This window comes from Pecten maximus, chromosome 1 (genome assembly GCF_902652985.1).
Source record: "Pecten maximus chromosome 1, xPecMax1.1, whole genome shotgun sequence".
Lineage (NCBI taxonomy): Eukaryota > Metazoa > Mollusca > Bivalvia > Pectinida > Pectinidae > Pecten > Pecten maximus.
Genome location: NC_047015.1, coordinates 45644410 through 45658405, shown reverse-complemented (window position 1 = coordinate 45658405; position 13996 = coordinate 45644410). Strand labels below are relative to the sequence as shown.

Below are 13996 nucleotides of genomic sequence, written 5' to 3'. Positions count from 1 at the left end.
TTCTTTAACTTAAGTCTTTAACTTCCAAACCTTTATTATGATGTCATAATCGTCACATTGGCAATAACGAAAGATGGCTGTTGAAAAGGCTGTTCTATCTTTGATAGATATAGTCTTTGAAAATTGCTGTCAAATGTAAATATAAGCATTGAACTACTTTCAGTTGGAAGTTATGGGCTGATGAATGCCAAATGGACAAAGGCAAATTCAACATGAAGCGCTAAAAACTCCAGGATTGGCATTGATTGCCTTGTTCTAGAAAACTCCATATCTCAAAGATCACATAAGGAAGTGATTTTGTGTTTTTCGGCATAGCTGTATAATATTCTTTTGGCCCCGGATATGATGCGACAGGTGGCATTACTGGTAAAGATGAAGTATGTGATTGGTCAATGTAGTGGTAAATGCAAAATGCAGATATGCAGTTAAAAACGAAAAAAAGTTTGAGATTGAATGCAAGCTGAATAAGTGGATGTATCTTTTCAAATGACACATTAATGAAATTATATTCTTGATTCAAATGCAGTCTTATTAACACCAAAAATGATTCAAACTGATATAATTTTGTTATCCGTGCTGAAACGCATTAGTTCGTTGATTTATTTCACCAGAGACATGTATACAGAGATAAGTAACATCGCTATTTCCCCGTACAAGTGGTGGCTCCCTTTATATGTGACCACTCAAGCATATCCCTTATCGAGAGCGCCTTGTCCCCTATCAAACACATGCGAGCACAGGTAAATCGGGCTTTGCGCATGTGTGTATCGATGTAATGGAACTTATTCGACATGTTCTGTTTAATCCACCATTACGTCAGACCAAAACATCGTCAATTTTAAATACACACAAAAAGCACATCGTTTTATTTAGGCCGCTACAAAAGTTACCACATTAACCAAAAACTATCATACTTATGGGATATAGTCTTATAGTCCGTGCACATTGTTGTCATTTATCTGTATTTTCGAAAATCCATTGGGTCCTATTCAACATGTCCAAGTTTTGTAATTAAGCAGCCATTACATCAGACCAAAACATCGTCAATTTTAAACGCACACAAAAAGCACATCGTTTTATCTAGGCCACTACAAAAGTTACCACATTAACCAAAAACTATCATACTTATGGAATATGGTCTTGTTTATCATGCACATTGTTGTCATTTATCCGTATGCTCGAAAACCCCATAGGGACTTTTCGAAAATTGGAGATTCCCGCCGATCTTTCCTGCGGTGTGCTGGACTTTCATACTCAAAATACAAACACTTGGACAGCAAATTGTGATATATTTCATATTGATGACACTTCTGCACTTTGATATTAATAAAATTAAAGCACATAATTGGATCTTGGTGATGATTTCAAATAGAAATTATCGATAATTATGTGTGTGGTTTTCACTGTGGTTTTCACGGTTTCTCTAATATGGCGTCAAGTGAAGACTGAACCGAGCGACCGCAAAGGATTGTGGGAAGGTCAGGGGCCACTATGTTAACACAAGGGCAAATAGAGAGTTACCAATCTTTCTGTATATATGTCTCTGATTTCACCAGCAGTTTTGCATTATAACCACCAGCATTAAAACTATGCCGTTTATCTTTTTTTAAGATATTTATTGTTTACCAAAAGTTTTGAGTGAGACAAAACTTAACTGGAAAGAAGGATAATTAAGAAATTGTCTTCAACTGTTAAAAACACAGTATAATTGCCTCCAATATTAGTTTTTGCTGACAGTCTCTGAATTTTCTAAGTGATATTGCATTTTGCTACAATATAAATATTTTAAACAAATTGTATGGTAAATAATTATTCAATTTTGTTACATGTTGATATCAATGTTTTTGTAGCAAATACAGTATCATTTCTATATGTATAAAACTGGAAAAAGGCTTTAGTTACAAAGCATTTCGGTTAAGACTTCCTTCGGCTTACATGATCTTCACTGATAAGACAGTTTTTCATGCGACAGCTGTCGAGTTTCAACCGTCCTATTCAGATATTTCAGCACGCAGGCTTGAAAAAGGTTATATGAAAGGTAAACGGGTAAGGAAGTAGTCTTATTTTTTATGGACTTGATTGAGTAGGCCTGATAATCAAAGAAATGTAAAATTGACGGATGGTAATTAGTCAATAACCGTTTAACGGAGAAACAATACCGTAATCACTAGTGCTAGATATTTTGACATTTATGTAAATGAAAACTAGGAATGAATACGGTGTCACTACAACCAGAGAGGAGTTGTACATAACAGACTACAACGCGTGATATTTGTCAACCACCGTCGAATATGTCGGACGATCTGACGATATCAGGCGACTTCGAGGGCATTCACCAGTACTGAACTTACTTTAAATGTTCCAAGGAATGTGGATTTTTAGGTTTGGACAACAGTCCGGGCAACCATCCTTTTGATCTGGAAAACATCGCGAACAATTCGTCCACGTTGAGTGAATAAATCCCGATCAAAAGAACATGGTTTCTAAAGTAGGTGTCAACTTATGACAGCCATGAAAATAATATTCGTGTACAACTAGTACAGCTACTGCGATTGGTCTTGTCATTAACATTCAACCAATCAATGATTGCCTTTCATTAACCAAGGGAAGTCACTCTATGTAAACTGGTGGATTCTGGCATTGAAAGCGTTGCGGGTCGTTTGTTGATATTCATAATATACTTAGTTATCAGTTTGCAAAACATACATGAGGCTTATCATAAAACTGCGCAATGTTATTCACGGCCGTAAGTATGACTGTCATATGCGTATGCACATCTAACCATGCGATTTCACACAGGTGTGATACATACAGTACCATTAGTAAGGCCTACAGTACAGTTCAGTGTCGTCTGTAACCATCACATGGTTTGCTGTCTATAGTTATATATATCCATATCTTCGATTAAAAAAAAAGTTGTGAGATACGAATATCAATGAATCATTATTGTATCATAGTTAAAGTCCTATTCGGGCCTGTAATATATAAATAATATTTACAGTGAATGTTTACTGATATTGGAAGCAACTCTTTTAATGCATGTAAAAACCTTATCTTTTCAATAGAGCTATCATGAAGTGATGAAGATAATATTATGCATTAATTGTAAAGTCATTTGTAGATTTTATACTTAACATGTAGAGATAAACAATACTGGTAGCGCAAATGGTTCGAGCATCAGTATACAGTTCAACAGTCTTGAGTTCAAGCACAGGTGCCGGACTCGTTTTATAAACTAATAACATATGTCACCGATGATCGACCCAGTCCAGTCCCGCTACACATATAAGAGTACATATATATGAGAAAGGTTCTGAACTCCCTCAGGCTTGAAATCTGATGTATTTATTTCTAAGTATCGTAGCTTTGATTGTATTGGGTGGATTTATTCAAAGTAGGCCTTAAATTGAAGAGAAATGGCCAATCTTTAAAATAAGCCATAACATGTTGTCGATCTCTCGATATTAGTACACGAAATCGGGTGTGAAATTTATGTGTACTCTTATATGTTATTAGTTAATAAAATGAGTCAGGCACCTGTGGTTCAAGTCATACTTCAAGGCAGTCACCTAGATCCCTTGTTATTGTTATTTTTTTATATTCTGGATCATAGGAATATGTCAAGCCCCTGTGGTTTAAGTTCTTTCCAGGTACATCTACATCCAACTTAATACACCCATTGAAGACAAAGGAGCTTGTTTCTATTTGATCAGTGAATATATAATTTGAATGCAGTGTCATGGATTAATATCTATATCGAAATATGAGCTCGTGTAACGGGTGTTATAAAGTCACTTGTGTGTCAGTGGGATTGAAGACTTCAGTCTTTGTTTAAGGAGAGAGGAGTGTAACTAAACTGGACTGAATGATGATTGCCAGGTACTACAAAGGGTTAGAGCATCCATCAGGTTCTGAGATCCAGGGTAACTGGGTTCGAGCCCTGGTCTGGTCCTTACATTCTTTCTTTCCTTTTACATTACTAATGTATGTATTTAATACATGGATGTACAGACTTTCAGCCTAATGGTATGTCCATGAATTTTCTGTTGAATTCAATTAAAAAGCATCAAGCTGAAGCTAAAATATGCACACATATAGTTAGAAAATGCATGAACATGTATATACAGATGTATAAATATTATATGCTAAATACCAAGTCATAGAAGGAGGATAACAGACTTCAGTAATTGTCTGATGTCTACTAAATCATGAACCATTTTTTCAGTTGACAAAAAGCTGCCAGAAGTTGTTGAGACATTCATCTAAGCTTCATTTATTGAGATTAAGCCAGTCTAGTTATCACATGGCTAGTCAAAATGAGCTCCAGAATGGCCAGGGGCACTGGATAGTGGACATGCGAAGTGACACTCTCACCAAACCTACACCTAGCATGAGGCAAGCAATGGCCAATGCAGAGGTAGGGGATGATGTCTTTGGGGAGGATCCCACAGTCAATGGTAAACACAATTTCAATATTTGTTTAAATGCTGTGTATCATGTGAAATTTAAAATGAAATAGCCCTTTGTCTTTAAAGAATGTTAAAGTTGGTAATAATCCTTATGGAAATAATTTTTTTGGGGATTTTTTCACTTCACCATTGAACATTGATTTCAGCTTATACAAGTTCTGATTTTGGTTATTGATTACCATGAAAGTGAACCTTCAATGGTGCCTTACCGGTAATGTTCAGTAAGAACTTCTTGTATTTAGGTCTAATTATAGGGATAAGACAAGGTCAGGAAAAAAGAACCATGTCATGAATATTGGCATGAGTGATCTTTGCACCAGCATTTGCTTTGTTGCAGGAAAAAAAACGAGAAAAAAAATCATTATGTATGTCCTTGCTAATTTTCTCCACATCTAGACTTTGAAAACAGGCAAATTTTGAAAAAAGTGATTATTTCAAAATACATGTATGGATGAAAAAAAAGTCACAATTCTCTGTATATGGCAAAAGAGAAAATCCTTTTTTAGTGGAGAAACTATACCAGCATAAGTGTTTTATTTTTGGGGATGATTTTATTTCAAAATTTGAACATTTGCCAAAAATATATATTGTCATGGATGAAATCATATAACCTTTTTTTTAATGATAGGTAATGATAATTATTAGTAAGAATAAAAACATGACCTTACCAAGGAACTTAAAATAAATAACACATTATAGTGTTCCAAGCTCATCTGGCCTACCCGTCCGTCAATATTTCATTTAAATCACTACTAGTCCTGAATGACTGAATGGATTTTGATGACATTTTGTCTTGAGCATTATAGGGAAAAGCAGAACTAATGTTGTGTAAATGGAGGATGTGGCTTCCATAGGGCCACTAGTCCTGAACAACTGAATGGATATTGATGAAATTTGGTCAAGATAATTATGGGGTAATGAAAATCTAACGTTGTGTAAACATAGGATGTTGCTCCATTGGGGCATCAGTGGCAGGACCCAAAAGGGGAAATATCAAAAACAAAACTTTTTCTGTTTTAAGGATGACAGGATTGGGTCCACCTGAAGTTTTAACCATTGTTGGGAGAGACAGGGAAATATATATGTAGCTTGAATGAGAGTATATTGCCATAAATACTGAAATATCCAGGTGAGAGATGCAGGCCCTCTAGGCCTCTTGTTGGTAGAGGTTTGTTGTTACAGTTAATTATAAACCACTAGTAGTATACATAATAAGTGTAAGGTAAGTATTATCAGTTTAACGCATGTCCATGGTAAAAGTAGATAGTTACACAATGTTGTCCCTAGCTACAATAACCTAGCTCTGGGCAACAGACCCACAATTTCCGATAGATGGTAGTCTATATGACAAAGTCAGGTAACTGTACATTAGATGAATAAAATATTTTTCAACATTTTCAGAATTGCAAAAAAGATGTGCTGACTTATTTGGGAAGGAAGCAGCTCTTTTCGTGCCCACTGGTACAATGGGAAACCTTATCTCAAGTAAGTATTACTGCGAGACATACTGATTTAGAGTTCCTGAAGATATAGTCCTCATAAATATGTAAATAGATAACTTCTGGAATAATTCAGCAAAATGCAATTTCAAGCAAAGATATCATACAGACATATGAAGTGCTGCATGGGGTACAAGGCCTTTTTGTAATAAAATGAGGACATGGAGAGCTGTTTTGGTTATAAGATATAATTTCAAATACTTCAAACAGGTTTGTCAATATTTATTAATTCTGTTCGAAATAACTGGAGGTTTACTGTATATATCAATGCTGTTTGAGTAAGCTGGCTTGACATGCATAATTTATGCAGTAAACATAGGCATTTTGGAAACATTTTTGAAGTCGTGTAATAGATGAGGCATCAATGTTGCTGTTGCACATGAACGGCCAGCTGATAGGCAGTAATACCTAATACCTTAACACAGCAGATGTAAAAAAAGAAGGTAAATTTTGCACCTGGTGACACTGTCATCTCAGAAGTGATTAATGTCTTCTGTGATCTTTGTTGCATTTGTGAGGATGTTTCTCTCCAAAAACTTGTTTCAATCATACAAAATTAATTAAATCATTCAATAAATGAAATATAACATGATCACTTGATTTAGGTCCTCAATTTGTGATCCTTTTTTTAACTATACATTTGTCTGCAGTAATGACACATTGCCAAGGAAGAGGGATAGAGGCCATCATCGGTGATAATAGTCATATCATGAGATATGAACAGGGAGGGATAGCACAGGTAATTAGGTTACCGTGGACACCGACAATTAAAGTATAAAGCATTGTCTGTTTAATAATGTCCAAAATAAATACACCTTTTTGCTTCAAATATTTGGTAAATTTTAAAAATTTGATAGAAAATAATAATAAAAAAAAGATTACACTACCATTATAATATGATTCATTGATTCTGATTACAAATTCTTGGTTAACTGTGCTCTTGTTTGATATAGAGCTACAGAGGGTTTCTGGAAGGTCTAAATTGTTAATGATAGATTTACCATTATGTAGTTTGCTGGTGTGATGTCTGCTATAATACACAATAAACCTGATGGTACAGTGGACCTAGAGGAACTGAAGAGTAAGATACGACCCCTTGATGATCCTCACCAACCTCACACCAAACTCATATGTCTTGAGAATACACACAACTGCTGTGGTGGCAAAATTTTACCTATCAGCTTCTTGAAAGAGGTATAGATTGATCACTATTGTCAACTTCTGTTAGGATGTTTTAAATACAACTTAATGAATAGATTACTGTATATTGTTACATTATATTAGCATACAATATTACAGTAGATATAGTCTGATTTTCCTCAATTCTTATTTGGTAAAAATTGGAAGTCAATATTTTGACATATTAACCCAATCTTTAGAAACTTTGTCAATATGGCATTTATGACATCATAATCGTTGTGATGTCACAATATTCCAATTCAAATTTCTTGTTATCAAGATAAATATACATGTAATGCGATTCCATTCTTTTGCAAACAAGCTAAATATTACCAAAGGTATATATTAATTGATATTAAAGTATATTGTTGTTTCATTAAATAAAGCATACAGTATTTTGCTGTTTCATTCACCATTCTTTTTTTTGGCTAAAAACAGATGTTTCTTGAATGATTTTGATGGTGTTTCACAGCTATTTTAGATTAAGACTTACCTTATGAGAGACAAATGACAATTTTTCTTATTAGGCTCTTGATTGAAATCAAGTCTAAAATAATACTTTGAGCGGTTGAAATCAGTACCTCCATTTGATTAATAATGTCACTCGTTTGAAATTTTAACCTGTTCAAGATCCCAGGCCACAGCCAAAAACAAAATTTTACAGAAAATGGTCCACATTTAACCTATATATATTTGAAGTAGGTAATTGAAGAGAGTTTACCGAAATTGTGAATCTCATGACTCTGGGGAGGGGTAAACTTTACTATGATTTATGTAGGGAAATCACAAGTTTCAGCTTGATTTGTTTAATTGCCATGATGGAAATAATACAAACTGTTTTAGAATTATCAGTATGGCAGTTTGATGGTATGTTTGCCCTGATGACACTCCCAGGAGGATTGGGCCAAAATGGGTCAAATTGATTGAAACACAGGTGACTGTAAGGCCCACGGGCCTCTTGTTTGATTATTCAACATGTTCATTAACTTTGTCTGTTTGTTGGGAGAAGTATAAGCTTCTACCAAGGTAAAACTTTTTATATTGAAATAATGATTTTTGATGTGATCTGGTTTCTTTTCTTACAGGTTTACAACATAGCCCAGGAGAATAACCTTATAGTTCACTTAGATGGAGCAAGGGTTCTCAATGCAGCAATAGCCCTAAATATACCCGTGTCCGACATTTTACAGTATGCCGACTCTGTCAATATGTGTTTCTCCAAGGTAACTTGTAGTCAAATGATTCATACTATTTGTTTCTATGAAATTTATCTGATCTTGTAGGTTTATTTCTTAATATCTCATATAAAACAGGATATCAAATGGGAACATTAAAAAACATTCTGAATCTCTAAAGGAAATAATGTTGTGCTATGTACTAATGTATGCAATTCAGGGTGCAAAATTCAAATTCAACACATTGCTTGAAAAATAAAAATTGAAAATAGTAATACAGTTGTACATTGTACCATTATAACTCTTTCAACACAAACATCAGGCATGTAGTATTGTATCTATGTAAAATTAGAACTTGCTAGACCTCTTCAAATAGCTATTACCTACAAAGAGTGAACATGTAATGCATAATGATGAGATGAAAATTTCTTTTATTGGAGTAATCTCCCCTTTAGTGACCTCCTTAACCACTTCTTTCAAATGGAAACCAAATTTGAAATTTTCTTTTGTCAGGGTTTGGCAGCTCCTGTAGGATCCATTATAGCAGGGACAAGGCCCTTCATAGATACGTACGTATTTATTCTCACCTTAATACCTAATCTGTTTTGATCCATAAAGCCATACATGCACTGGTAACATGCAGTCATTCACATTGCCATACAAGACAGTGGATCTCATACTTACTCATTGTTCATTTGATAGGGCTGTAAGGGTTAGGAAGGCCCTCGGTGGCGGTCTGAGACAGTCCGGAATCCTGGCGGCGGCAGCTCTGTATTCATTGGATAACATTGTCCCACACCTTGGGAATGACCATGTTCACGCAAAGAAACTGGCCAAAGGTATTGTACCCAGTAAAAATGTGGTGTGAAGATATATTAACTACATATAAATCTGGTATGTTATACTTTGTTTTTGATGTTTTATTTCATATTCATACAGTACCATATTGTGAAGGGCAAAAGTTCAAAGTAATCAAGTGAGCTAAAATAGCTTTCTGTATAAAAAGTATCATCTGTTAATTGTGACAGGATAACATTTACTGGAAATTGGTGATAGAGTTGAAATTATCAAATTTGTCCTACACGACCAGTTATGACACGTTATATATGTTGGTTTAACACATAAAAATGTTTATATTGTCAGAGGTCCAAAACACCTGACAATGATTTTAATGTTTATACAAGGATAATGTCTGTGGACTAAAACACCTGACAATGATTTAAATGTTTATACAGAGCTAACGTCTGTGGACTAAAACGCCTGATAATGATTTTAATGTTTATACAAGGATAATGTCTGTGGACAATTAAAACGCCTGATGATTTTAATGTTTATACAGGGATAATGTCTGTGGACCAAAACGTTGCCTTCATAAACATAGAAGATGTACATACCAACATTTTGATGATAACCATTGTGTCAGAGACTGTCAGTGCAGAGATGGTCATTAAAAGGCTTGCACAGGTAAATACTCGAATTGTCTACTGAAAAATACAGGTAAACAAAATTATTGTCTACAAGAAACTATAGGTAAACACTAATTGTCTACTGGAAGATAAAGGTAAAACTGTAATTGTCTACAAAAATAAACAGGTGAGCTCGATATTAAAATTTAATTGTCTACTGCAATTCAAAGAATCTTAATGTGCATAGGTATTGAAAGGTAAAAACCTCCTAGCCTGTCATAGAGAACAATATCACAGAAAGATGTACCTTAATTACACAAACAAACACTGGCAAAACCCCACAAATATAAATATATACAATCTCATGGTATCTTACCTGTTTTATCCAGGTAACAGCTGCGGAGGAAAATGAACTTGGATGTGGAATTGTTGTCAAAGGGATGGCTTGGGGACTCAAACTGGTGCGTTTTGTTACACACAATGATGTATCTACAGCCGACATTGAGAAAGGTGTCCTAAAAGTCCAATTTGTCCTCAAAGAACTTTCCTTTTTATAATGTCACTGACTCTTTGATACCAAATGTTACCTGAAAGTGGTGTAAGAGACGTGTGCTATATATATTACTGGTAGTGATACAGGTGTATCCACAAATGTACGAAGGACTACTCCAGTAAAAAAAAATATTAGGTGGTTAGTAGGGAGTTCAACCAGCCACTCTAGTAATCTTTTTGACAATTATACAAATGTTTACCATACATTGTATTACATTATATTTGTAATACATGGTAACAACATTGGGAACTTGGGATCTTTTTTTTTTATATAAGTATTATATTTTATACATGTGTATAAAATACTAGTGATTTTATTAGTAATTTCCATATCAATCGGAAGTATTTGATGAGGAAAAAACCTGGGCTTTACTGTTAGCCTCATTAACATCTGTTCATCTCTGACCTAATTTAACTCAAAGGGGAGTATACAATGTACCTGATAAAGGACGAGTTAAGTTTTCCTAAAAAATCCATAATAATTCTGAAAAACACAAACTATTCACTGAGTATCCAAACATGTTCTGCCAAAAGCCTATCATTCAATATGCATTTAGTAGTTCATAATGTCAGTACTGATGGCGGTTCTGGAACCAAACTGCACAAATTTAACAATGAAAGACTAAAGGTCAAGGGTTATGTGACATATAGTTACTACAATCGGGAACCGTCGGCACTTTCTCGATTACGGAAAGTGCCGACGGTTCCCGATTGATAGTTACTAGAGAGAATTAGAGGTTGGCACTGCCTCACTGTATTTCCTACCTGTGTAATATACAGATCCATTACCTCTAGATTTTCCAAATTTGAACTACCTCATGCTTACAGACAATTCACTCATTCTTGCTGTGCTACAATCTTAACTATAGAAAATTCTTTGACTTTGCAGACAGGGTTATATACCATATATTATTCCAATGATGTGTTTAGTTGCAATAGCCAAGCAAGAATTTAAGCGTGAAACCTCCAAACTTACCCCATAAATAGTAACCTTTTGGCCCCCAGGTCCAGTTTCTCTACTGGGTCTACTCTTCACTTGCCATGTACATCTCCTTTTCTCGGGACGTACCTTTTTTGGAGGGGTAGAACCAATATTGGATCACATGACCAATTACATGTAGCTTTTTGTCATGTTCATTAATATAACTTTGCTACATTTGCCACTTGTTTTGGTTTACCGCAGATAATATTTATTATTTTTATACACTGAAACCAAATTTGTTGCTTCTAGTCAAAGTCTGTGATTGTTCACAATATCTTTCTTTTACAGTAACTTTACCCATCCAGCATTAGTAGTCCGACGTTTCTTACCTACCCAGTATTATTATAATGTATTCAGCTAACTTGTCTGTCTTCATATGACCTTTGTTATTGCACAAATACAATGGTTTAAAAACAGTTTAAATCTTTTATCTAGAGCTCAAAGAACTCAGTTGAAATGTTTGGAATGTGAGAATTTTAGGTTTTCAAAAATCGGTATTTTGAATATCAGATTTACATGCGTCTGTATCGTGATAACGGTTGAAAGATTATATTCAAACATTAATGTTGATTACCATGAAAGTTTGATAACTACTATATAACATGGTAATACTTTGTCAACTGTTACTCACGATATTAAATAAGCAGACACATGTCTGACATGCATGTTTCGACCGGCATCTATAACCTGTCGGATTGTACCTCATACCAAAGTTTCAATGTCTAGACGTGATACCTCATATCAAAGTTACAGTGTCTCGACTGTCAGGTGATACCTCATACCAAAGTTTCAGTGTCTAGACTGTCAGGTGATACCTCATACCAAAGTTTCAGTGTCTAGACTGTCAGGTGTTACCTCATATCAAAGTTTCAGTGTCTAGACGTGATACCTCATACCAAAGTTTCAGCAGCTGTCAGCTGTTTCTAGACTGGCAGGTGATACCTCATACCAAAGTTTCAGTGTCTAGACTGTCAGGTGATACCTCATACCAAAGTTTCAGTGTCTAGGCTGTCAGGTGATACCTCATACCAAAGTTACAGTGTCTAGACTGTCAGGTGATACCTCATACCAAAGTTTCAGTGTCTAGACTGTCAGGTGATACCTCATATCAAAGTTTCAGTGTCTAGACGTGATACCTCATACCAAAGTTTCAGCAGCTGTCAGCTGTTTCTAGACTGGCAGGTGATACCTCATACCAAAGTTTCAGTGTCTAGACTGTCAGGTGATACCTCATACCAAAGTTTCAGTGTCTAGGCTGTCAGGTGATACCTCATACCAAAGTTTCAGTGTCTAGACTGTCAGGTGATACCTCATATCAAAGTTACAGTGTCTAGACTGTCAGGTGATACCTCATATCAAAGTTACAGTGTCTAGACTGTCAGGTGATACCTCATACCAAAGTGCCAGTGTCTAGACTGTCAGGTGATACCTCATACCAAAGCTTCAGTGTCTAGACGTGATACCTCATTCCAAAGTTTCAGTGTCTAGACGTGATACCTCATATCAAAGTTTCAGTGTCTAGGTTGTCAGGCGATACCTCATACCAAAGTTTCAGTGTCTAGACTGTCAGGTGATACCTCATACCAAAGTTTCAGTGTCTAGACTGTCAGGTGATACCTCATACCAAAGTTTCAGTGTCTAGACTGTCAGGTGATACCTCATATCAAAGTTACAGTGTCTAGACTGTCAGGTAATACCTGTAGAACTGATTTGTTAATGAGACATCATTACTCGATACTGTAGAACTAATTTGTTAACGAGACATCATTACTTGATACTGTAGAACTAATCTGTTAACGAGACATAATTACCCGATTCTGTAGAGCCGATTTGTTAACAAGACATCTTTACCCGGTACTGTAGAGCCAATTTGTTGACAGTTTGCATGTTAACTTGATGTGGTGGTTGTATATTTCTACCTCAAAATTGAATTTATTCAAGAATATACAATGTATTTGTCTGTGGTACAAACCTTAAAATGCCAGTTTATTCCATTTACATATCAATATTTAGCAAATATATGCGTGTATGTATTACATAGTGAAACAAATGGCGAGGGAAGAAAATTTTATGAATTGTGCCCAGACAAGGCCTTAAACTCGCATTCTATTGAACCCAATAGCCTAGCCAGAAATACCAAACCTTCAAAAGTTCTTATACCCCGAGTAAAACAAGGGAGACGTTGGATCGTCTGTTAACTGGTGGTGGGAAATTATTTTGTAATGTAGCAGGTAAACAAGCCAAAGTATACATGTTGTGTATCCAAAAGTTTTTGAACAAGAAAAGCATTAACTTAACCTAGTTTTCATGTTTTTGTGTTTAAAGCCAACAAAAATATGTACCGGTGTACAATTCCATGTAAGGATTTATGGTGATATTATGTCAATCTGTTGATTAAATATTTAATATGAAGTTAGAACTGTAAATAGGGCACTTACATTTTATGATATTTTTATAAATAGACTTTTTTTTTATCAATACTTCACAGATGAAGTTTTGACTGGTTGTTCCTTTTCAATTGTTTACAAATTGAAGTTGTGTCTATACTTATGATTATATTTGTGAGGAAGTTTTATAGATCCAATAAATTTACACTCATCCTATTTATAGTTTGTGTTTTTACTAGTACTGAAACTACTTTCACTTATACAATCATTATTTTAAGTAAGTTTTGAAGAAAGACAAAGTCAGCAATGTTACATTGGTCAGTTATAAAAAGCATCTTTAGAGGTAA

General features: G+C 35.0%; 2 protein-coding genes across 9 annotated transcripts in view; one reads left to right on the top strand and one right to left on the bottom strand.

Annotated features, from left to right (window-relative positions):
- LOC117335282 (protein CLEC16A-like) overlaps positions 1-2508 on the bottom strand; it is a 58074-nt gene extending 55566 nt beyond the window's left edge. For both annotated transcript variants that reach the window (XM_033895259.1, XM_033895260.1), the window contains exon 1: positions 2352-2508. In XM_033895259.1, the coding sequence (XP_033751150.1) occupies positions 2352-2428 (77 nt within the window). In that variant the 5' untranslated portion in view covers positions 2429-2508. The remainder of the gene's footprint in view (positions 1-2351) is intronic.
- A 128-nt stretch (positions 2509-2636) lies between these two features.
- Positions 2637-13865, top strand: LOC117335149 (probable low-specificity L-threonine aldolase 2). Of its 7 annotated transcripts, none has more exons than XR_004534299.1 (11): positions 2637-2746; positions 4226-4457; positions 5871-5954; positions 6619-6707; positions 6980-7162; positions 8233-8370; positions 8836-8891; positions 9025-9161; positions 9662-9786; positions 10118-11990; positions 12031-13865. XR_004534299.1 is itself a non-coding variant. In XM_033895108.1 (10 exons), exons 1-10 carry the CDS (start codon positions 2732-2734, stop codon positions 10283-10285), a joined length of 1227 nt encoding a protein of 408 aa, XP_033750999.1. In that variant the 5' UTR covers positions 2637-2731; the 3' UTR covers positions 10286-13865. The 7 variants fall into 7 exon arrangements, 1 of the variants encoding a protein (XP_033750999.1); XR_004534303.1 differs by having other exon boundaries at positions 10118-12070; positions 12198-13865; XR_004534302.1 differs by having other exon boundaries at positions 10118-12110; positions 12198-13865.
- The last annotated feature ends 131 nt before the right edge of the window (positions 13866-13996 follow it).